The 22,580-nt window shown below is 46.7% G+C and overlaps 7 protein-coding genes across 7 annotated transcripts; 4 read left to right on the top strand and 3 right to left on the bottom strand.

The window, feature by feature from the left end:
- Window positions 1-806: 806 nt before the first annotated feature.
- Window positions 807-4,275, bottom strand: JR316_0001633 (uncharacterized protein; the record flags this gene model as incomplete). The annotated part of the gene is made up of 13 exons (XM_047887435.1): window positions 807-991; window positions 1,051-1,128; window positions 1,173-1,339; window positions 1,722-1,798; window positions 1,894-2,124; window positions 2,173-2,735; window positions 2,795-2,866; window positions 2,917-3,159; window positions 3,215-3,361; window positions 3,421-3,492; window positions 3,542-3,751; window positions 3,802-3,906; window positions 3,969-4,275. The coding sequence occupies 13 exons, from the start codon at window positions 4,273-4,275 to the stop codon at window positions 807-809; spliced, it is 2,457 nt and encodes an 818-aa protein (XP_047752358.1).
- Window positions 4,276-7,739: 3,464 nt separating this feature from the next.
- JR316_0001632 (uncharacterized protein) lies at window positions 7,740-8,253 on the top strand (the record flags this gene model as incomplete). The annotated part of the gene is made up of 5 exons (XM_047887434.1): window positions 7,740-7,755; window positions 7,815-7,934; window positions 7,995-8,027; window positions 8,107-8,136; window positions 8,204-8,253. 5 exons carry the CDS (start codon window positions 7,740-7,742, stop codon window positions 8,251-8,253), a joined length of 249 nt encoding a protein of 82 aa, XP_047752357.1.
- Window positions 8,254-8,623: 370 nt separating this feature from the next.
- JR316_0001631 (Conserved oligomeric Golgi complex subunit 3) lies at window positions 8,624-12,314 on the top strand (the record flags this gene model as incomplete). The annotated part of the gene is made up of 9 exons (XM_047887433.1): window positions 8,624-8,914; window positions 8,969-9,538; window positions 9,591-10,057; window positions 10,111-10,601; window positions 10,787-10,944; window positions 11,021-11,354; window positions 11,445-11,566; window positions 11,631-12,191; window positions 12,252-12,314. 9 exons carry the CDS (start codon window positions 8,624-8,626, stop codon window positions 12,312-12,314), a joined length of 3,057 nt encoding a protein of 1,018 aa, XP_047752356.1.
- A 3,462-nt stretch (window positions 12,315-15,776) lies between these two features.
- Window positions 15,777-18,592, bottom strand: JR316_0001630 (uncharacterized protein; the record flags this gene model as incomplete). The annotated part of the gene is made up of 6 exons (XM_047887432.1): window positions 15,777-17,031; window positions 17,087-17,219; window positions 17,269-17,855; window positions 17,908-18,050; window positions 18,100-18,262; window positions 18,312-18,592. 6 exons carry the CDS (start codon window positions 18,590-18,592, stop codon window positions 15,777-15,779), a joined length of 2,562 nt encoding a protein of 853 aa, XP_047752355.1.
- A 445-nt stretch (window positions 18,593-19,037) lies between these two features.
- JR316_0001629 (uncharacterized protein) lies at window positions 19,038-19,544 on the bottom strand (the record flags this gene model as incomplete). Its single annotated transcript, XM_047887431.1, has 2 exons — window positions 19,038-19,148; window positions 19,215-19,544. The coding sequence occupies 2 exons, from the start codon at window positions 19,542-19,544 to the stop codon at window positions 19,038-19,040; spliced, it is 441 nt and encodes a 146-aa protein (XP_047752354.1).
- Window positions 19,545-19,930: 386 nt separating this feature from the next.
- On the top strand, window positions 19,931-21,338 carry JR316_0001628 (uncharacterized protein; the record flags this gene model as incomplete). Its single annotated transcript, XM_047887430.1, has 3 exons — window positions 19,931-20,376; window positions 20,437-20,747; window positions 20,800-21,338. The coding sequence occupies 3 exons, from the start codon at window positions 19,931-19,933 to the stop codon at window positions 21,336-21,338; spliced, it is 1,296 nt and encodes a 431-aa protein (XP_047752353.1).
- A 597-nt stretch (window positions 21,339-21,935) lies between these two features.
- JR316_0001627 (uncharacterized protein) lies at window positions 21,936-22,511 on the top strand (the record flags this gene model as incomplete). The annotated part of the gene is made up of 4 exons (XM_047887429.1): window positions 21,936-22,018; window positions 22,087-22,131; window positions 22,187-22,306; window positions 22,358-22,511. 4 exons carry the CDS (start codon window positions 21,936-21,938, stop codon window positions 22,509-22,511), a joined length of 402 nt encoding a protein of 133 aa, XP_047752352.1.
- Window positions 22,512-22,580: the final 69 nt, after the last annotated feature.

Genomic DNA, 22,580 nt, shown 5'->3' with positions numbered 1-22,580 from the left:
ATATCATTACAAGAGTTTTTGGAAAGTATTTCTAGGGGTTTAGGTCAGGATTGGTTAAGGATTGTCACGGTTTTCCCTCTAGAACCGCTAGCCAATTGTTTCGTTCCCAGCTGTTTTCGAGCACGATCTCACTGTTCCTCGTAGACATCTGTATAGGCTGGTCTCTCAAGTTTGACCATATATCCCCGTATGAACGGCTCGAAATTGATTAAAGTGCTTCGTAGATACTCGTGCGTAATCTCACCCCTAATGAATGCCAGAACTGTTTGACTCTATGACAGTATAATCGATACCCAGTCCCTTACTCTTTGAAACTCTACCTAATCGACTGAGATCTTTAAAAGGGAAGAGGATAGTCATGTAAGGTCTCATTTTATCTACTGTGTTGGTGAACTCTACGAGTGCGGATGGGTGTATCTTGAAGACGTCGGGAATATAAAGACGTTCAGGATGTGCCCGAGACTTCGATGCATCGATTGCATTTGCATCCACTGAAGCGACACTCGAATAGAGTATCGAGCTTCTGTTCTTGCATGCGACCGAAGCTGGAAAGAGAGGAATTTCGATGCTGCTCTACGAGTGCGGATGGGTGTATCTTGAAGTCGTTGGGAATATAAAGACGTTCAGGATGTGCCCGAGACCTCGATGTATCGATTGCATTTGCATCCACTGAAGCGACACTCGAATAGAGTATCGAGCTTCTGTTCTTGCATGCGACCGAAGCTGGAAAGAGAGTCATATCGTATGTACTGCAAGGTTGGCCGGTCTGCCGGTGCTGGTGGGTTTGTGACGGTGCATTGGAGGTGTCAGAAGAGTAGGCTTAGAAGTGCGACGAGTCCTAGTCCAAATGCCGTGTAAATCTTCCAGTTGATGTTGCTGAGTTGTCTTGATCCATCCGTTTCATCTCGACCGATGTACACAGGCAGCGCAGGGGAACTGACAGAAAGGTGTTCCCCGCTGAAGGCGCTACTTCGGTAGACAAAGGGAGAGGCTGTATAGAATTGTCGTCAATATGAGAGATTGAGGTATGTAAACACGTTAAATACACACTAGGATGGGCAAAGACAACGACACTCCATGACTTGGGATCTCCTCTGAGACTTAGGGAATCGACACCATGATCTGTTGCTACGTTAGATCAAGGAAATTAATATGACCAATGAAACACCGACCGAGGTTATCGTGCATGGTGGACTCGTCAACAGTGAAGTGGTTGAGGCACTCTTGTGTAGCGACAGTCATTTGGATTTGAATGAGACTTGCGGGATAGTTGGTAGGACTTGTGGGGTCGACACCGTACTCATCGACTTGAGAGGCTTGGATAACATCCAAATGAAATCTAGAATGATGATGCTGGTAATGATATCGCTAATAATGATTGCTTGGTAACGATGCTGGTGATAATGTTGCTGGTAGAAGCGATAAAAGAATAGTACGAGGAGTGTCCTGAGAAGAAGAGCCAATGAAGATCAATATGAAAATTAAGCAGTTGCTGTGGAATTAGAAACGCACCTAAGCGCTTGTGACTATCATGACAAGACGACGACAACACGACAGCGAGTCATCTCCTCAGACAATGCCTGAATGCCGGGGGTTTCTCAACCCTTGACCCCCTGTACTGCTGCCAAAGTCGATGATTCTCACCGTGTGCGGATAGGTGTATCTGAAGACGTCGGGAATATAGAGACGTTCAGGATGTGCCCAAAGAACAAGGCGCATACAGATACCATGACGTCTGCATCGTTTCTTCGTTCACTTGCCATTGACGTTGAAGAGGTGTTGGACGGCCGTTAATTGCCTAAAAAATTGCAATGCACCACCAAGTAACAGAAGTACTGCGATTATCTATTGCCGAAATGAGATAGTTCCTAGGTAAAATATGAACCCGCTCACCTTAAATATCCCAATGAAATAACCTTCAAATTGACCACAGTAGGAGTGCACCAGGAAAAGAAGTATAAGAAAGCACTCCATGAACTCGACAATAACCGATAGAATAGCCAACACAGAAGATAAGCGTAGTTTCTTCCTTCGCTTGCCATTGACGTTGAAGAGGCGTTGGACGGTCGTTAATTGCCTAAAATATAGCGATGCACCACCAAGTAACAGAAGTACTGCAATTATCTATTGCCGAAATGAGATAGTTCCCAGGTCAATGGTGAACCCTCTCACCTTAAAGACCCCAATGAAATAAACTTCAAATCGACCATAGAAGGAGTGCACCAGGAAAAGAAGCATAACAAAGCACTCCATGAACTCGGCAATTACCGATAAAATAGAAGATAATATGGCCCAGAATCCTTGTCCCCATTGCTCTGGCAAATATTGACAGCCATTTGCGAGGAACTTGTTAACAGAATCCATGGTGACCTTGCTGTACCAGACCTCGATGTATCGATCGAATTTGCATCCACTGAAGCGACACTCGAATAGAGTATCGAGCTTCTGTTCTTGCATGCGACCGAAGCTGGAAAGAGAGTCATATCGTATGTACTGCAAGGTTGGCCGGGGTGCAGGTGCCGGTGGCTTTGTGACGGTGTATTGGAGGTGTCTGAAGAGTAGGCTTAGAAGTGCGACGAGTCCTAGTCCAAATGCCATGTAAATATTCCAGTCGATGTTGCTAAGCTGTCTTGATCCATCCATTTCATCTCGACCGACGTCCACAGGTAGCGCAGGGGAACTGACAGAAAGGTGTTCCCCGCTGAAGGCGCTACTTCGGTAGACAAAGGGAGAGGCTGTATAGAATTGTCGTCAATATGAGAGATTGAGGTATGTAAACACGTTAAATACACACTAGGATGGGCAAAGACAACGACACTCCATGACTTGGGATCTCCTCTGAGACTTAGGGAATCGACACCATGATCTGTTGCTACGTTAGATCAGGAAAATTAATATGACCAATGAAACACCGACCGAGGTTATCGTGCATGGTGGACTCGTCAACAGTGAAGTGGTTGAGGCACTCTTGTGTAGCGACAGTCATTTGGAATTGCATGAGATTCGCGAGATATTGGATAGGAATTGTGGCATCGACAACGTATACATCAGCGTTTGAGGCTTGAGAAACATCCATGAAGTGTGCTTCGGTGAGATTGGACAAGAGCGAGGATGCTTTGGAGATGGCAGCGCCGCAGAGTGGGGTTGCGTCGCTGGAAACTTGCGGTGGTGGTATTAGAAGTATACTAACAAGCATATGTCTTTTCCTACTCACATTGTTGGATGCCATTCATTTCGTTACTAAGGATATCTAGAAGGGGTCCGAAAATGTTTGAGCCGATACCAGGGGATATGTCAATCACGACGTTGTTGGTCTGACCAAAGAAAGGTTCATTATTGCGGGTGTTGACAAATGGAGAGGCTATAAAATGTTATCGTTAATTAAAGGGGTTGGGATGTGTGAACAGGTTAGATACATACTAGGGTGGGCAAAGACAACGACGCTCCATGAGTTGGGATCTCCTCTATGACTTAGGGAATCGACACCATGATCTGTTGTTACTTTAGATAAGAAAGAAAATCTTAGAAACAAAGCACCCACCGAGTCTATCGTACATGGTGGACTCGTCAACAGAGAAATAGTTGAGGCGTTGTAGTGTGGCTAGAACCGTTTGGAACGTGATATACTTCGCGATATCTTTGGTAATGAATGCGGCGTCGACAACGTGTACATCAGCGAGAGAGGCTTGGGTAATATCCATGAAATGTTTGTGGATGTCAGGGGCGCCGAGTGAGGTAGTGTCGTTGGTACCTTGAGATGATGTCAACAAAGCATAGACAATGACACCCTTGCCTACTCACCTAATTGGGTGCTATACTCTTTGTTACTAGAAATATCCAGGAGGGGTCCGAAAATAATTGAGCCGATGCCAGGGGACATACTAATCAAGGTATTATTGGGTTGACCTGTTAATCAACGGTAGTCAGCTACAAGAGCTCATTAACAGGGTGAGGGCGAGAAAACTTACCAGAAATGTTGACTAAAGAATTCTGCTCGCCGCCTTTGAAGCCTTTCCGATAGTTGACGGTGCTCGAAGCGCTTGATTTGGGATGAACGACGACGAATCCACCAGTTGAAGAAGCTTCGGACTCTGGAGAGCGAAATCCAAAAGGCGAGTTCGGGAAAACAGCATCACTGTAGCTCGAGAGGGCTGTCTTCACTGCCCAGCCCGCCAAAATCAAAATGGCGAGACGTTTAAAAGCAGCGCTAGAAAGGCGAGGGTATGTCCTGTGGACCCTGACGGGTGGTTGATGTCCCATGAAAACCGCTGCCATTGCTATATTAAACTCCGGGTCGGGAGTAGGGGACCTACTAATGTAGGGCCCCACCCCTATAGACCTTGGATACAAAGGATGCATCCAAGGTTGGCGCGATGTTATTCGTACAGAATTTTGGCGGCGAGGCGGATAGGCGTGTTGATATTCGTAGATAATGTTAATGAGCTTGTTGAGAGTTGGCGAGATGTTATTCTTCAATGGCGTTCACGAGCTTGTTGAAAATAGGTGAGATGTTATTCTTCAATAGTGTTGACGGCCTTGTTGAAAGTAGGCGAAGTGTTATTCGTCAATAATGTTGACGAACTTGAGCGATGATGAGCAGGCTAGCTGTTATTCAAAAATGTGAGAGAGAAGTTGGCTGTGGTAGTTGTGGTATAAGGAAGAGAAGGGAAGGGAGAGAGGGTACCTTTTATCTGTCCTTTGTATTTTGGACTATTTGGAGGATTTGCCAGCCACCTCTGGGGACTCGTGCTTGAATAACCCCCAAAAAACAGAATACCGATCGCAGGTCGATCTTTGGCTGACCGCAAACATACGCAATGTTCAACCCAAGATGATGACATCAGTACCCCAGTGTTTTACATTCTCTAGCCAATGCATACACGAAGACGGAGACTGAATTGACAGGCCAAGGACGAAAACACGACACCAGACCACCGAGTTTGCTTCATGTACCAACCTCCCACTGCCCATTGGTACGTTGAGCACATCAAAAACCACGGTTTCGTACACCGGCAAAAGTAAAAAAATGAGCACATTACTAGTAGGTATTGACCAGTCCAATCATTGAAGTTTGATGAGAATTTGAGTTCGGGGAAAACGAGATTCAATTGGCCCTGGAAGCTAGTTCGTCGACATTGCTACACATCAATGATTCGCTGGAATGCTGGTGCAGATGATTCCAGGGGCAGTCATTTTCCAGCGAAGTAAGCAATATATTTCCCTTTGAGAGAGATCATTGCAAAGGATAAACGTAAGTTCTGAGATCTTGAGTTGCAGGCTTTCGCTTCTGCCAGTCGGAAGTGGTTATGGGCTCCGAGAGGCCCACTAGAGAAGCCCGACACGAATAGTCTGAGTTTAAAGTCGGAGGCAAAAAACAGGTAAAGACTCAGGTTGTTTTTGACTCCGATTTCATTCTCCGTCAGCCGTTCCTGAAGTTCTGGAGCCGAGATTAGCTAACGTACCCCATGGGACCCGTCAATTTGTTCCAGTCGAGCTTGTCAAGAAATCCAGCCAGCCCAACTTCATCCATATGAACACCATAACTTCATCGATATCTGGTCACGCAATTAGTTTTTATATAAGGAACACGCCGTTCGAGTCCAGTAGAGCCGCTTTGAACTGATTTACTTGAAAGATTCATTCTGAGAACGACTGACGCGGTGAGTTCAGCATGGTTACTCCGACCACGACGGTCTCATAACAACTAGTTAACATCCTTCAAGTTACATCTGCTTTTCCCGCCGGGAGCCATTAGTACCTACATGTCTATTTTTAGGGATTTAATGAGAGACTTAGCTAGCCAACTAATCCTTGAAACAGATGAATATTGTAGGGCCAGTGACGAGTCAGGAGCTATGGCGGGCATGATCCAGACATACGAAGAATCACCAACTGCAGATAAAGTGGCGTTCTTGTTGTTAAAGATAATAGGCGGAGTGGTTGGAGAGAAAGATGGGTGTGAACTCACTAACATTGATTGTTCCAGGCCACCTGATGGTGATTGCCTTAGGAAATAGTGTAAAGGTTATAAATCCATATCCGTACTTATGAGAGCTTCTGTTTATCTATAGCATACGTACGTATACAAGCCTCTACAAGTGACGTATTGTTACACCCAATTAGCAAATTACACTGCTGTGGTCTTGAGGTTTGATACAGACTGAGATACATATCATAGCTACAGAATGGCAAGTTACTCCATAAAGTTGTGGTCGTGTAGGTTATTTTATTGATGTAGGGTAGGATTATTTAAAATTCATTGCACTGATCCAGACCTTCTTGCCCAGTATTATCCGGCACTGCCCAATTAAGCCTGTAGCCGATGTTTCAACTTTAATAGCTCAATGGGGTGTAAAAATACAAGTAAGTACTCTTTGATTTCTTTGATTCTATATAGCTCAAGTCTGCCAGCCCTTTCCCAGATGGCTTCCACCTCCCGAGTGACGTACTTATTGCAAGCCTTCCACTATCATTAGAACACTGTGTAACTTTATATAACACACCTTCGAGCGCGATACAAAAGAATATAATTCGTACCTTGGAACACCATCACTATCACTGTCTCCTGGGGTTTATTTCATCTCAGATCCACTCCATTCCCCTGAATTTCGGGTCGAAATATATGGTATATAAGGCACATATACGATACAACGATACAGATACAAAGCAACTTAACTTTCTACTCAGAACCAACACAGTGAGGAGCTCTAAGCATTACCATGACTCGTTTCTACTTGGCCTTTATGATTCTGGCGTGTTGGGTGTCCCCACTGATATTAGGTGTGTTTGCTATGAGCTGCATGTAGCGGTCAATGCATGTTGGTATTTATCAGCTTTCCAGCGAGTCCTATCGCGTCTCAGGATGCAGAGATAAACTATGGTGATACAGACGACATGGGACTACTGCTTCTGAGAAAGCCAATAGAAGCGCTTGAGATCAATCTTCAAAAATAAGTAAAAAATATACAGCAAAAAAATGAAACACAGTTATTTTTGATCCTACATCCCTCCGAGATGGGAAGTATGTATCTCTTGGTGAGATGGGTCCCTTCCCTTTCCCTATGGTCAAATCCACACAGCCTTTATGAACCAGTGCGTGACCTCTTTTCCAACTATTGGCTCTTCTCTAATGCGCTACTGCGGCCTGCCGAGTTGAGCTGCAACGCCCCGCCATTGATGAATACCAATAAAGCGTAGCCTCTGTATTGAGGGATCATTCCATGATAGCATATTGTCAAAATCCCGTTTCGAGAGAGGTAGGAGTTAGAAGATTTTCGGAAAGTGCAACCGGACTTTACAAATTCAAAACCAGCGTGTCAGATCGGTATAGCTCACGGCGCCGGCATTATCCCCGACCTGCTTTCCCCCCACAGTGGTGAGGATAATTAATTTCATGAAATTAATCAGAATCCGAGCCATCAAGGTAAAATTCTCACATATAGCTTCCATTTCCATACAGGAGTGGAGTCGCACGAGTGACAATTCAAAATGCAGGTCATTGGCGTATTATTAATAAGAATAATATGGTTTGTTTTAATTTTAAACTCCCTGCGAACGCGATAGTAGGCCTAATTATACACAAGTAGTGCCACCGATAGTGATACTCTCATCCACATTACTGGCTCACCGAGAAGATTTGCTATTCCTGAGGATGCTTCCACGCGCTTTAGTGGGATTCCATCAGCTCAAAGGCCTCCTATCACATCACATCATCCCCGAAAATGTCGTAGAAGTTCGGGATGAGATGCCTTTATTGTCAGTATAGAATATGGTATATAAGGCGCGGAAGTTCGCAAGCTAATTGCCCACTGTAGTATCCAGTCTTACTCCCATAACCACAGATACAACTAAAATCAGTGGCAGCGTTATCATCATGGCTCGTTTCTACATGGCATTTATGATCATTGCGTGCTGGGTGTCCCCACTGATACTTGGTATGGCATACGATTGATGAATATGTCCCTGAGAGACTTTTGCGCTAACAGCTATTCCAGCGAGTCCAATTGCAGTCGAGAATCGAGGGCTTGGTACGTCTGCAACATTCCCAATTGCTAGCTACCTACATGCCCCCGGGACACCATACTGACCTCATTCATTCTGGTGTAGATGTAGCCAATGCTATTGTGGCAAGAGATAGTATGTGTCTCCATGTTAGATGTATAAAGGTGATATCATGGCATGCTAAAACATATATGATATATAGATGATTGTTCCTTCCCTCGTCGCCGTCAGGATGACTCCACTTGCAGTTGAAGATGGAAAGAATCACTCAAAGTCGAGATCTGGAGAGAGCAGCACACTCGTATTGGCTCAAATGTAACAAAATCATCGGAAAACTTCAATATACCCACATATATGCGATATAGAAATACGTTAAAGCTGCCAGCATATGCCGCTGTGTGGAACCTAAGCAAGTCGTTATCTTATCTGAAAAGTCGGCAAGATCCGTAGCTTGGAATAGACGCTTTGACCAAACAAATACGTGACTGCACAAGCGGCAAGCCATTTATTCTTTGAATCATCATCGGCCACGACTTTTTCGCTTGATTGTTCACCTAGTCATTTGAATCGTTTCTCAGCGACTAGATTATGAATAAGCGCATCCGTTAAAACAATCTATTAAATGGCATCGTCGTCGTTCTCGAGCAACATGAGACGCGGGACGACGCCCGCGTCGCTTGCGCTCTCCACATCGAATCTCAGCGACAACAACAACACCAGTGGAATTAGCATCAACATTTCCAACTCAGGTGCAGCATCTACATCAACCTCCACAGCTAACCAGGGGCAGAGGGCCAATGTCAGCTTGGAAGAATGGGAACGCAACACACCACTGACGGAGCTGCAGCTGCGTAGTGTGAACCGGCTGATGAAGTGGAATGAGGAGCGGCGGGAGAGAGACGTTCCGCTGAAGGTGCGTGCCGCTTCACTCTGCTTTAACCTGCAGTACGATGAGACCCTAGCCTAGTTTGCCAGTGAACCTGAACCCGGGACACCCACTCACATTGCGCATAGACTCCTACAAAAAGATGGTTCAACAGGGAGCCCTATTTCTCGTTCATCTACCCCCAACGCCACATTATACCGCCCAGAACATGCGCTACTACACCCATCACAGCCGGTGCAGACCGCACAACAGTTCTATGACTGGTATGCGTTGATTGACCGGAGCGTCGCACACAGCCAAGAAGCGCACTACCGCGCGCATGTTGCCACCCTGAGCTCGCACTTGGAGGTGTGCGACCTTCTCCTCGATCGCATCAGTGAAGTAGACACGGAGGTGGACCGAATGATGGAGGGATGGCGCGGTGTCGAGGACGGTGGAAGGAGTTTGAAGGACGCATGTGAGCGGCTATTGGAGGAAAGGGATCGGTTGGTAGAGATTGTGGAAGATATTCAGGGGCATTTGGAGTATTTCCAGGAGCTAGAACACGCGACAAGGATGTTGAACCATCCGGGCGAGTCGCTTATCTTCCAGACTGACTTTTTGTATATGGTTGAGCGCGTCGACATATGCATCGATTTCCTCAAATCGCATGTACGTTTTCTTCTGTCAATTTTTCAAAAATCAAGCGCTTATTTTTGGGTAGAGACATTATAGGGAGGCGGAGGTGTATCTACTACGCTTCCAACAATGCATGACGCGCGCAATGACGCTTATCAAAATGAACTTCGTGGGTTCATTGCGCGCGCTCTCCTCTGAGATATCAAAACGCCTATCTGAGGATCCGTCGCCGACTGCCCAGCACCACCTACTCTACACGCGCTTCCGGTCCATATCTACGCGTGTCGCACCATTGCTTGGTGAGCTTGAGCGCCGTGCTCAGGCGTACCCCGACGAGCTCTCCGCTTTGCTTGCGGAGTGCCACACTGCGTATCTGGCGACTCGCAAAGCGTTACTTGTGCCACGGGTGATGGAGGAAATTCGGGGCTTGGATCCGGGCAGGAGCGAGCTGGTGGAGCTGACGCGGGAGGGATGTGGATATTTGAAAGCCTTATGTGGGGATGAGTGGGTACTGTATCGGGAATTTTTCTCTACCGGAGAAACCGCGCTTTAGTGAGTTATACTACTACTGATAATATGCGCTTTTGTGCTGATATTTGGGGTAGCCAGTATCTGGAAACTCTGTGCGATCTATTGTACGACGACCTACGTCCTCGAATTCTGCACGAGCCGCGTTTGACAGTGTTGTGTGAAGTCTGCACGGTGTTGCAGGCGTTGATGGTGCTCGACACCACAAGCGTGCCAGCCTCTGCGTCAAGCGCGACTTCCACTACCAGAGATTCATCCTCCTCTGGCGATTCCTCAGATAGCGAAGACGAAAGTAGTTCCCAATCAACACAACGGCGGCGCCGTCGACGGTCCGACGAACTCACACTTCCCCCCTCCCCTACTCCCTCTCACCTTTCGCACACGCACGCCTCCAAGCCTAACACCGCACGCATATCCAAGCGATTGCACATCGCTACTTTGCTCAGGATGGTTCTGCAGGATGCGCAGACGCGGTTGTTCTTCAAGGCTCAGGCGGTGATTCAGAGCGAGATACGGTATTTTGTACCTGGGAAGGAGGATGTGGATGGGTGGCCTGGGATTTTGGTTTGTGAGTGTCCAACTTTATTTTTCTTCTCAATTTTTGAGTCGCGTGGAGGTTTTGCGGTTTATATATGCGTGACACATATTTATTTTGTGCATATATGCGCTATGTTTCTTGGATATTTATCTATACGCGGTTTCATTGGCTGGCTGTTTCAATCCCTGTTTCTTACACACTCCCAAAACTTATAGCCACAGCCAACCGCCAACAAAACCCTGCCGAGCTCAGCGAAAAGCAAAGTACGAACCAGATATTCAAGTACAAAGATGGCAGAAATAATGAGGAGACGTGGTACCCGACGCTAAGGAAGACAGTTTGGGTGTTAGGACAGTTGAGGGATTTCGTGAAGGTTCGTCTTCTTTTTTACGCATTAGATCCTTTGACCATTGATCATTTTATTCATATGTGACTTTTATGAATTTTAGCCGGCGATATTTGATGATATCGCACAAGAAGCTCTGACGTTCTGCCGTCTCTCCCTCATCCATGCGTCGGAGCTCATCGCTGCCTCCACTACTGCCACAACACCCTCTCCCTCCTCACCAGGGGCATCTAATAGCAATAGAAAGTTGGATGGGGCGTTGTTCCTTGTCAGACATATCCTCATTTTAAAGGAAGTGTATATGAGTTTGGAGGAAGTGCGGATGAGGGAGGAGGGTAGTCACAGTAGTGCGGTGCGAACACCAGCCACTGGGATGGGGATGGGCTCAGGTATGGCCAGCTTGGGCAGTGCGAGAGCTTTGGATTTCGGAGTCACTGGTACGTTTCTGATCAGCACGTTCATTTACAATCTCACTGATTTACTCACCTTGCGATTTTAATTTACTATTTATATTGTGATGTATGTAGAAACCTTGACCAACATGCTTAGCAAGACAACGTCGCTGCTCCCTGAAGGGTTGTTCGCCTCCTTGGGGGTGAGCAGGGGTGGCGGTGCGGATGGCGAGGGAGGGATGCGAGGTGTTAAGTTGGTGCGTTCGTTTGCATCTTTCATTTGCGAAGTTGGAAGCCTACATCGTTATTTATTTCAATTAGGACATCGATCATGCACTCCGCAAAGCATGCGAAGACACGATTGAGGCCTGTGCAGGTCCCGTGTGTGCGATCCTGGATACATGGACTGATAAACAAAATGTCACTGTGGCTTCGAGTGCGAGGCCACTGCCGACGTCGATTGCTACTTCCTCCTCGGGTTCATCCTCGAGCACCTCTGGGGCGGGTAATGCATCGACAGGAACCGCGGCGGCGGGCACAGTTACACCAGATGAAGACCTAGGAGGGATGCATACCCGCTTTGCGGAGTCTGTGCAGCGAGATTTACGCGGTAATGTTGCGCGGATTCGGCTCTACCTTTCAGATGTCGACGTTGACCCCAACGCTGATGGAAGAGACCAAGATAGAGGTGAAGGTGTGCATAGAGATGGGAGGACGGCAAGGATTTTGATCGACCATGTGCTTGAGCGCGTTGGGGAGTGCTATGAGCGTTGGGGGGAAGCTGTTCTGGCTTTTGCGGGTGAGAATCGGACTCAGAAGAAGGTAGAGGTGATGAGTCGCCCGAGGGTGAGGGAGATGTTGAGGGATGTTGCTAGTATGAAGGTGTAATTCTGAGGAGTACGGTGCCGACTTTCATTTATTTTATCATTTTGATTTCTTTAGTACGTGGTTCTTTTCTTTTTCTTGAGCAGCGACGTCAAGCGAACGTCTCAAATCGATCTTTAACATTGTTAGGAGGCCAACAAGACTAATGCCTCGGACGTTTCTCTGTATGCCTTTTGGGACTGAAAAGCAGTTCAACGCCAGGTAAATGAGAATATGATAATGGAGGTTCTCGACGAGCTTTCGGCGGCCAGTGTGTGACGCTGTTTTCGCTCGAGTCTGCTTATTGGAAACCTTTCAGATCTTGGATTTCGTTAAATGACCAACGAGTATCGACGTCCCTTTAATACTAAGTGTTGGACATATGGGTGATTCACACTACTGTTACGTTTATCATACGAAAGTAGAGAACGAAAAATAGGATGCAAGTAAGGTATAAAGCAGTGACCATAGAAACAGGTAACGATGAAAGATTAACCAAGTGACTCTGACGAAGTATGCCTGCACGTATCAATACAAGTATTAAAATGAGTGCCACTGTGACGAATGTATGATACAATACTGATTACATCAACAAAAATCAAGATAGAGTTAGAGAGGTGAAGAATTGAGAATAATTGTGGGATGTAGCTTGAGAGCCTCTTTTTTCTCCTAGGGGAAGGAGGGGCAAGCATCAAAGCTGTCACATGTATGCGGTGGGGGAGGGCAGCCGTGTTCAATGGTGCATATACCTAGGTGTATGTCGATTTGAATCGATCCTCCAAATGAATGGACTAAATGTTTGCTTACCACCTATTGGGGTGCCGCTTGGAAGTACAATGGCACTTGTTGAGGAAGCCACGTTGGCCACAGGTATATGGTTCACTATGTGCTCTGGGTATTCAACGGGAATGGCTAAAGGAAAATGAGTCTCTAGTGCTTTTCTTCCTAGTTTTAGCCTATCAACTTGCCAAAAATGAGGGGAGAGAGCCAGCACGCCACGATGGTAAAGGTGAAGAAGAAACGGGACATGGTGTTGTTTTTATTGAGTTATTGGTTTGATAAAACAATTGGAGCGGTGTGAGGACGGTTATAATGTGTACCTAAAAGATTATCGAGGCCTTTATACGACTTTGAGTCTCACCGGATCCCAGAATCAAACTTACTCACGATGACTACTGATGTGAGAAGTGGCAATCTGTGCTTGTCATTATAATTCACCATACTCGATCATATTCCTGTGGATGAGAGTTGCAGTTGAAGCTAAGAATGAATCAATAGTGCTGCGTAGCTAGATGACATGATCGAAACGGGTCACAGAAATAAAAATGGCATGGGTCTGCCAGATCCATTTCATGTCAGTAAACGGTAAACATGGTTCTAGATATTCGAAACCATTGTACCTTGATGGAGAGGTAGTGTAAATTAATTCACTATACGTCTTCAACTTGGGATTCTCACCCCTTTACTGCGGACCCGGGGCCCGGCCCGCGGAACACTTACAGAGTTCGAGTTATTGATGAAATGCTGGTAGTAACAAACGTTTCAAGTGAATGTTGCATTGACATACATACTATGAAGGTGGGGCGTTTGATTGACCTTAATTAAATGTACAGAGCCAAGCTCCCTATTGTTTTTTTGTACCGAATAAACCTGTTCGCTTTGCCAATGTGAGATAACGCCCATCAAGCGCCCATCTCGGTCATTCTCTCCATGACCACGATCTCGGTCTAAAATTAGTCAATCTTAGCGTCGCTCTATTAGATTTCCCGGGTACTGTTATAGTTATATTTGTTTTCAACTTACTTCTCTTAGATGACTCGGATCGAATAGTCTGTACAGAGGAGTGCCCACGGCATATACCGAAGGTTTTCGGCGAACACCGGTGGTCTTCGGAAAATGGACCTTCAACTGCTCAGCTAGATTGCCGAAACTGCATAAATTAAATGGAATCAAAATCTACGAGATGAGCGACCATAAATCAATGTGAATCATTCTTATCTACTTATTACGCTATCGATTTTTCCGTCCAGACCTGAACGTAAGTGCCATCATCGGAATCCTTGGCCATAATCTCCTCCCTGAATGAACCATTCAGTGTGTGAGAATTACCAGATACACCAGCTGCAGATATCCCTCTTTTGTAGCTCATTCGAATATCTTGAGATTGTTTGTTCCTAGATAGAAGTTGATTAGTGGTCTTATCAGTCCAAGCTTTTCCATAAGCCACCCTATACGTGATAAGAAGGGGTGCTATTATCTATAAATGAAACGATTTAGCGTTTAACTTACGACACACGTGCACACTTACCTGTACTTCGCCCAGCATTTGAATGAATATATTTTGCACCGGATGGTTAAGTGCGAATGGGATCAAGAAGCATAAAGAGAAGGCAGAGTAAATCGCTGCGGACTCGACGACCATTGTCGCTATGCTTGTATAGTGTGATCCATGCCCTTCTCCTAGGACAGTTCGCATTCTTCTGCGGAAAAAGAGGAGCCTGGCGCAGATGGCAATTGTCATTGTTATGTTGAGCGCAAGAGAAAGCCAAAAGTAAGGCGCTGTAAAGTTCACACTTCCTGCTACCCATGGTGAGGTGGCAGAAATTTGTGTCAGCCACAGTATCCCAACAGCTAAAGCACTGGGTAAGCCATGGAAAATCGTAGAGTGGAAAGGTACTAACTAACTGATCCGAGGTACGCCGTGGCAGGGATTCCGATGACTAGAAAACGAGGGAATCTACATCCTCTGTATATGACCATACATCGGTATACCTATAGACGATCACTCAACCAGGCATCTCCAATACGAGCTTACAAAAATCCTACGAGCATCCCATCTGCAAACCAGTTGGCGAGTACATAGGCCACATTTGCGATTTCGTCTATCGGATTAGAGAATTCCACCTCTACCTGCTGTCCTGATGTATCATATACTGGAAACTGCCAGGTGGGCAGTATATATCTAGCCTGGCAGTTTCCAGTTGCCACATTTGATGCATTCGCCGCGTCTGAGCACGTGCTGGGCAGCTGCACCAAACAATGCGTCAATACGCATGCCGGCCGTTCGGAATAGCGTTGCTCGTCGTTGGGGCCGCCGTTCGGGCTGAAAAAAATACGGGTCGGTAGCCAGCAGCGCCTAGAATGCGGCGGCGTTGTTTGCGCAGGGTTCGGGGGTGGTGGCGGGATGGATTGGTCGGGGTGGGTTTGGATGACGCGGGGGAATTAAATGCGCGCCTTCCCGATTGGGATGTTCGCGGGTGCAGTAGCCGTGTGCCACACCGCCCTTGCTGGTCTGGACCGCGCACAGCCTCCTGATGATCACTCATCAGTGATGCAAGTATATTTTTAGACGCAATCTCGGCCCACCCCTGCCCACCCTGGTCTGGGCCTGGCACTGCCTCTGATGCAGGCGTATTTTTAGACGCGATGGATGGTTCCTGTCACTTCGTCATACCGCGTCATACTCCCGCTGGAATCTCTTGCAGCTTATCTGCACGCGGCAGCTATCCACCTTTGCTTGGCAGCATTTCTGTAACCTTTTTCCTCGTCGACATATCGTTCTAAATTGCATGTAAAGTATGTAGCTACGAATTTAATGTTGATTTACACCAATGCTGCTACACTATTTGCAGTGATATCCAACTCCTCCACACCACTCTCTTCAAACATTTCTTCCTCGTTGTACTCGTCGTCGTCGTCACCGTTATCATCACCTTCATCTCCATCTCCAAGCAATGTCAATGTCGAGGCAGGGTCAGTCGAAGAAACTGATGTGGGCTCAGTGGCAGCAATTGAAGAACCTGCAGCACGCAATGTTGCCTCTTGTAATGGAGACCGCCACAGATTTCGGAAATGCTCCGCCAAGGAATCTTGAAGGTCAGCTTGCACAATGGCAAATGCGGAAATGGCCTCCAAGCGATCGCTACTCGCGTTAGAGATAGCGTTTTTGCGTTCTCGCCACCAGGCAGCTTTCCAGTCCAAAAACACTAATGTTCGCCGCATCTCTTCCTTCAACATCGAAACCTCCTCTTTTGCGCGCATGACCCTAGCTCGGCTCCTCGCCCATTCAACACGCAAGAGATCATCTTTCTCTTCTTCGCTTGTTGTGTCTGCAGCATTGGTACGAACCGTCCAGATCCATGACAGAGTTCGCCGTGTCTGACCCGATTCTTGACGCTTGGTGCGCTCCTCGTTGAACAGGAAAAGATCCCCCTCTTCTGGCTGATTCTCTACATCCATCCCTGCCGCGACCTGTTCATCATCAAGCGTTCCGCGGCGTCCCTTTCTGGGTCCTAGCCGAGCAGGATCTTGATATGCTCGAATATCTCCGTCTGCAAGTACACGGTAATTCTGCTCCCAGTTACCAGGTCCTGCCAACTCGAAATAAGCTTTCCGAGCTGCACGATATTTTCCTGCTGCAAATCGTGCACGCTCATGCACGCGGTCGATAACTGACGTTGACCTGGTTCCCCCACGTTGTCCTCGTATGTTTTTATTTTTGAATTCAATCATTCGTGACTTGATTTTGAGAATCTGCCGTATTGCATTCAAAGAGTCGGTCATATGCGCCATCCGCAGCTTCTGTTCGACATCAGCCAAGCCGGCCACACAGATAGTTTCTCTGCATTCTGCGGGTACCATTGATGGAAGCCACAGGACAATGTCTTCGGCGTGCGTTGACTGCTCTGTCGGCGGATTATCTGTCTGATACTGAAGCAGTCCTGGCATATAGATGGGAACAAGTTGCTCCCATGCCCGAATGCGTGTAGTGAGGATATTTTGCTGCTCCGTGAGTGTGCCTTCTTGGCGAATAGTGGCATCTGCACTCGTGTTGGTAGCTAGCCGTTTAAGTCGCCGCCTGCACCCATGTTATAAGTTAAAGTCTTATGTTGTAGACGAGGAATATAACTTACTGTGCTTCCTCAAGGTCTAGGCCCATACCAATAAAGACAGACGGGGTAGTTTTGTGCGGTAACGTTCCACCTTTAGATAAAAATTCAGCCTCTTCATCGTGAAGGGCCTTCTTGACTTCAGCTTCAGATGCACCTATACCTAATCAGGCATATGATAGATGAATATAGGTGGGATCACTTACCAGTCTCCTTCACATAATATGGGTTTTTTGCTGTGGTTTTTGGAAAGGGATCTTTCTCCCATTCGACACACATTTTCTCCCATGCAGGCACAAGTCTTGGGTCTTCCAAAGAATCTGTCAAGCCCCGATGGCCCTCTGTCTGAATATTTCGCTGAGCCACCGCATTTTTATACTTTCGAAGCAACGTAGTTCCCATCGACGTATATTTGAGCCAATTCCAAAAGCCGAAATGGTCGTCAAGAGTGTCATGTCGTGAACCCGGACCCTGAGTCTTGGTTGCGTTTGCCAGGACATTGTGCGGCGCCCATACACGCTCGGGGCACTCTCCGTCTGATAAACCAACACCAGGCATGTAGTTGTAGGAGTATAGCTCATGATTTTGCTGCTTGTGCATTGGCTCATGCAGCTTGGGGATTGCGGGCATCAGTGTGATGTTGGAACGTGGCTTGATTTCATCTGGCCACTGTGTTTCGATTCGCCGAAGAAGATTGATGAACCACTGACAAGCTATATCGTAGCTTGCCAGCACAAATTGTACAGCCAATGTTCGAAGAATTGAAGCAAAAATGTAGTCCATGTTGGCATATCTATGAATTCTTAGAACACAAATTCATCTAGCATTAAATTGATAGCACGCACCTTTCTCCCTTATGTAGATTTCCAACTCTCATAATCATCTCTGAGCGACCGCATACTGTAAGTCCCAGGCCCGTGTAACGTAGTCCAATTGAAAATTTTGTATTGGCCTTGGCTAGTGCTTGAAACCCAACGCATGTGCTTATCTAGACCCGGTATCAGTAACCAATAGCTATTCAAACTCTTGAATCTTACGTCTTTGTCTGACAGCCGGCTCTTGACATACTCCTCATATCCTTTGAGTGGTATCATATACGCCCACCCGATTCCAAGCCCAGGGTCTTGAGACCAGTTAGACACCATCTGATTTTTTAATCGGAAGTTGGCGTCCATGCATATCATAACCATATAGAGGAATCTGTAGTAACGTTAGCTATCGGATACTAGTGAACATCAATATAACTCACTTCATTTCGTCTGGCGCATTTTCCCAGCCAACAGGAAGATTTATACTGGGATGTGGGCAAGACGGGCACTGAATTGCAAGCTCACCCTCGCCTGTACCTGCAGCCCCTGTGGGGCTATGCCCTCTCCCCGCCCACTTTAGCATTTGTAAATGCCGCCATTGAAGAATCATCCGGAATAGTGCAGGGTAACGCGAGGGTGGGAGGTTAATCCCTGTGTTGTTTGTTGACTTTTCAAGAGCGCGATAAAAGTCATATGTCGAGGCCTTGGTAGTTAATGCCATTTTATGGAGATGACGCAGCAACTCAAAAGTTGCAACTGTTTTTGGAGTAATTTGTGAAGCTGGGTATAGCCGTCGTCGGAGTAATTGCAAGTGATGAGGGATAGCTCTGGAGCAGTTACAGTAAAATAAGTTGACCGAATGAATTCCATTCGTATGGAGCACCAAAAAACTGGCATGACACGGCGTTGGGTTTTCGCAATACCCGCTGGAATGATTCAGCTGAATTTTTCCCCCAATTGTGTTTAGAGAAACTGCCAAAAAGTGGGTGCCGGTCCATCTCTACAAGATAGGTATGTTAAAGATAATATTAGATGATAACTGGATGCCAAACAGCTTACCTGAATTCGGTGAAAGGGATGTAATCTGTGGCGTTTCACACAGCAGGCCTGGCATACGAGGTCAGGCGAAAAGCATTCGCGACACCTGAATTCAGGAGTCTCGGGCGTTACTCCTCGTACAAGGCAGTCTGGACACTGTGTAGCATGGCGGAAGTCACCGCGCCCGGCCCAGCGAAGAATCTCTTCCAGATATGTTTCACGGTGGGTCTCTTTCCAAACTACGTGAGGCCGTTTCTATGCATGGTTTTAGCGTCTACTGCTGTCATAACGTACTCATTTCTTACCGAAACCTTGCTCTGTTGTCTTTTTACAGTGTCTTTTGTGCCATCCTCGGCCACCACCTCCTGATCTACGACGGTATTGTAAAAATCCCCGTCGGGATTTAAAGCATATTCTTCGTCATCCGGCGGTTCCCAAGACGTGACTTGCTCCCAAGTTCCAGCGACACGTTGAGGCGACTCAAATCTGCGAGTTGCTCGAAAAACTCCTCCTATATTTCGAATTGTCCCTTCGCTGACGTGGATGACATCGTGCCTATTCAAGCTGGGCACAGTGTCGTGATATGATGAATGACCAGTGCGTGATTGCTTAGAGGGCCTGTCAGAGTTTGACATATTAAGGTTATGCGTTAAAGGTAAAAAGCTTGCATTGACAACTCACCATTATTCAGGGTCTACTCGGAATCATTGAGTGCAGTCACGCGCTCGTGGGAAATATTCATTAATCTTTGTCGTCATCGTCAATCCAACTCGCTTAGATCTCAACCAACATTTGAACGTGAAAGGTAAGTCTTCAAGCACTCTTTCCTTCCCCCTTTGTTTCCACACCCTCCCTCTGGCAAGAAAACAGGAATGTTCGGGCACGGACATACACTGTTGGACTGCGAAAGGCGGTGTTTTCCTCAGGAATGTTCGGGCACGGACATACACTGAGGTTTAAACCCTTTGTGCCCCAACCGCTTACCCATAGCTAACTCTTCACAACTCGCGTAAACCGTAGGATGCACACGTCCCTGTTGCAGGCGTTTTTCGATCTCCCCGGTCACATTGTGGCGGCATTACAAGACCCGGGGTTTGATCTTCGAGCACCTCGTATTCACACCCCCATCGCCTCCACTACCTACGCATCAACACCCCTGGAGCGCCCTCTCACTGAAGGCCAGCAAAAACGAGTTGTCAAAAGAAATAAGGCGGCCAACAACACCCGGGCAAAAAAACGTCAGAAAGAATCCAAGGCGGCCGACGCGTATGTTCGCGCTCGGGCCCACAGCAAACTCATTGACAAATCGGCTCCGGCGCACTGCGACCTTCAAACGGAAAACATCCCTGTTTCCAGCACGGGTTACATAGCCTTGAACCAAGGGCCTACGTCGGATAGGGCGTATACGTTGGAAGATCTGGTGGGAGAGCAGTCCGAATACAAGTTCCGGTTGATCAAGCACACAGGGTAAGTTTTTTTTTTCGTTTCAACTAGTCCCCAGTCTCGAATACGCCTTCGATCTTACAGCGAATCTACTCCGATTGTCGATGCGAGTAACCATGTCATTGGGGTAATTGCAAACCACCCTAACGACCCCTACTGGCAAGATCTTCAGCGCCAGGCCTCTGCTGCCATTGAGGCTCGACGCGATCGGTGTTGCATCCCAATCGAGGACGAAACTCATCGTCGAGGAGCCTTCATTTCTCTCAATTGTGGCGTATCACACGGAGGTGGTCGAAAAATGCCGGGCAACGTTAAGAATTCCAAGCCAAACGCCGAAGTCCTGGCCGAGTTAAACGCAATGGAACCGTTCCAGAGATTCTCCAGTTTCGCATCATGTAAGTTTCTCCTCATTTTGGACAACTGCGCGCACTGAAAACGTATTGGCAGCTGTCATGTATACGTGGGCAAACCAGCTCTATCAGTACTATGCCACAACGCTTTCAAAACTACATTCCAAGCACCCCAAGCTCCGTCGCATCTTCCCTGACAGCATCTTTAGTGCTGTGTCGTATAATTTTGGCCCATGGACAACCTGCTTCCAGCACAAGGATTTCGCAAACCTTGCGTTTGGCTGGTGCGCCGTAACCGCCCTGGGAGACTTCGACTACACAGCAGGAGGCCATTTGATATTATGGGAGCTTAAGATTGTCATCGAGTTCCCACCTGGGTGCACCATTTTATTCCCCTCAGCCCTGATTACACATTCCAACGTGCCCATCAAGGAAACAGAACGTCGCTATTCATTCGCGCAGTACACAGCGGGCGGAATCTTTCGATGGGTAGAGAATAACTTCATGACGCGTGAGCGTTATTTGGCGAAGCTGACTCGAGAGCAACGTGCGCAAGACGAGGAAGCTAACGCAACACGATGGAAGTTGGGATTGTCTCTGTTATCTACGTCAAATAATGCCAAAACCACTGCATAGTTACATTCATTAGATACTTCCTGATATAGCAGATGTGAATCAAATCAGTCCAAGATAAAAATTAAAGGAATGAGATGAGAATTGCTGGAGTAGTGTAAAAGCAGGCTAACGTATGGTGATCTCGGGTGATGTTTATGGTGATCTCGGTTTGATGGTTTTTGCCTCGTATAATGCTTAATTGTGACTCTAACGCTATGAATACAGTGTCTAAAGACAGAGAATCTTTGGGAGAATTGATTTGTCAAAAAATTAGAGCATTAGTGTAGTTACAAAAATGGTGATATTTCGAACACTGCACACAATCCACGTATGTACGTACGTCCTCATAATGCACTTTGGATACACCAAAAAAATTTTTTTTTCAGAAACGTCTTCAAACGTATTTTAGATTATTTATGGTATTTTTCAATTCTCTGAAAGCCGCACGCAATGTTGTGCAAAAGAATTTTCTTTGTGTGAACTACACTTGACCCGCCTCGGTTCATACCTTTTTAGGTAAGTATTTGTTCTAGCCTTGCCGTTCAAGCCTTGCCTGACTTCAAAACATTGTGATCGCCTCTTTATCAAACACCGTTATACTCTGCCCTACGTGTATTAATGGCACGCCAACGCGCTTCAAAAGCAATCAAAACTGTAAACCGTGAGATGTATCTCAGACGGAGACGTGCTTACTATGAGGCGTACGTAGGTCTCTGTCAACGCAATCAACCTACGCAAACTTAACTACACGCAAACTTAACTTTCTTAGCAACTGCAAACGCGAGCGACGGAAATCGCAAGAGCGTTATCAACGGTATGTCCAACGTGCGCATACTATGTTACAACCTAACCTCATTCATGACCATCAGTCGCAAGAGTCTGCCTGACAACGAGCTTGCTTTGAGCAGACAGAAGCATCGTGAGGCCCAGGCTAGATATCGTGAACGAAACCGTTTCACGTTGAAGGTTAAGGCCAAAATTTACTACAGGTATGTTTTATTTTATTGTCAAAGTCATTAGTATACAAACTATCTACGTAGGAAAAAACAAAACCCTCCAAAGGAAGAAGAGGAGGACCCGGATGAGGAGGAAGAATGGATACGCCTGAGCGCGCTGGCTCATGGCATTACTGAGGAGGAATGGATCAGTTTGCATGGACGCAACTCTTACCGAGGTGGTTCGCCTGTTCACTGATTTGGTTCAGTAAAATTTCATTTTACATTTTTATCAATATCTGAATGTTTTTCACGTGCATTGAGCAAC

Source organism: Psilocybe cubensis, chromosome 2 (genome assembly GCF_017499595.1).
Source record: "Psilocybe cubensis strain MGC-MH-2018 chromosome 2, whole genome shotgun sequence".
NCBI classification, from domain to species: domain Eukaryota; kingdom Fungi; phylum Basidiomycota; class Agaricomycetes; order Agaricales; family Agrocybaceae; genus Psilocybe; species Psilocybe cubensis.
The sequence above is the reverse complement of the archived record's forward strand: the minus strand, read 5'-3'. Positions and strand labels throughout refer to the sequence as shown.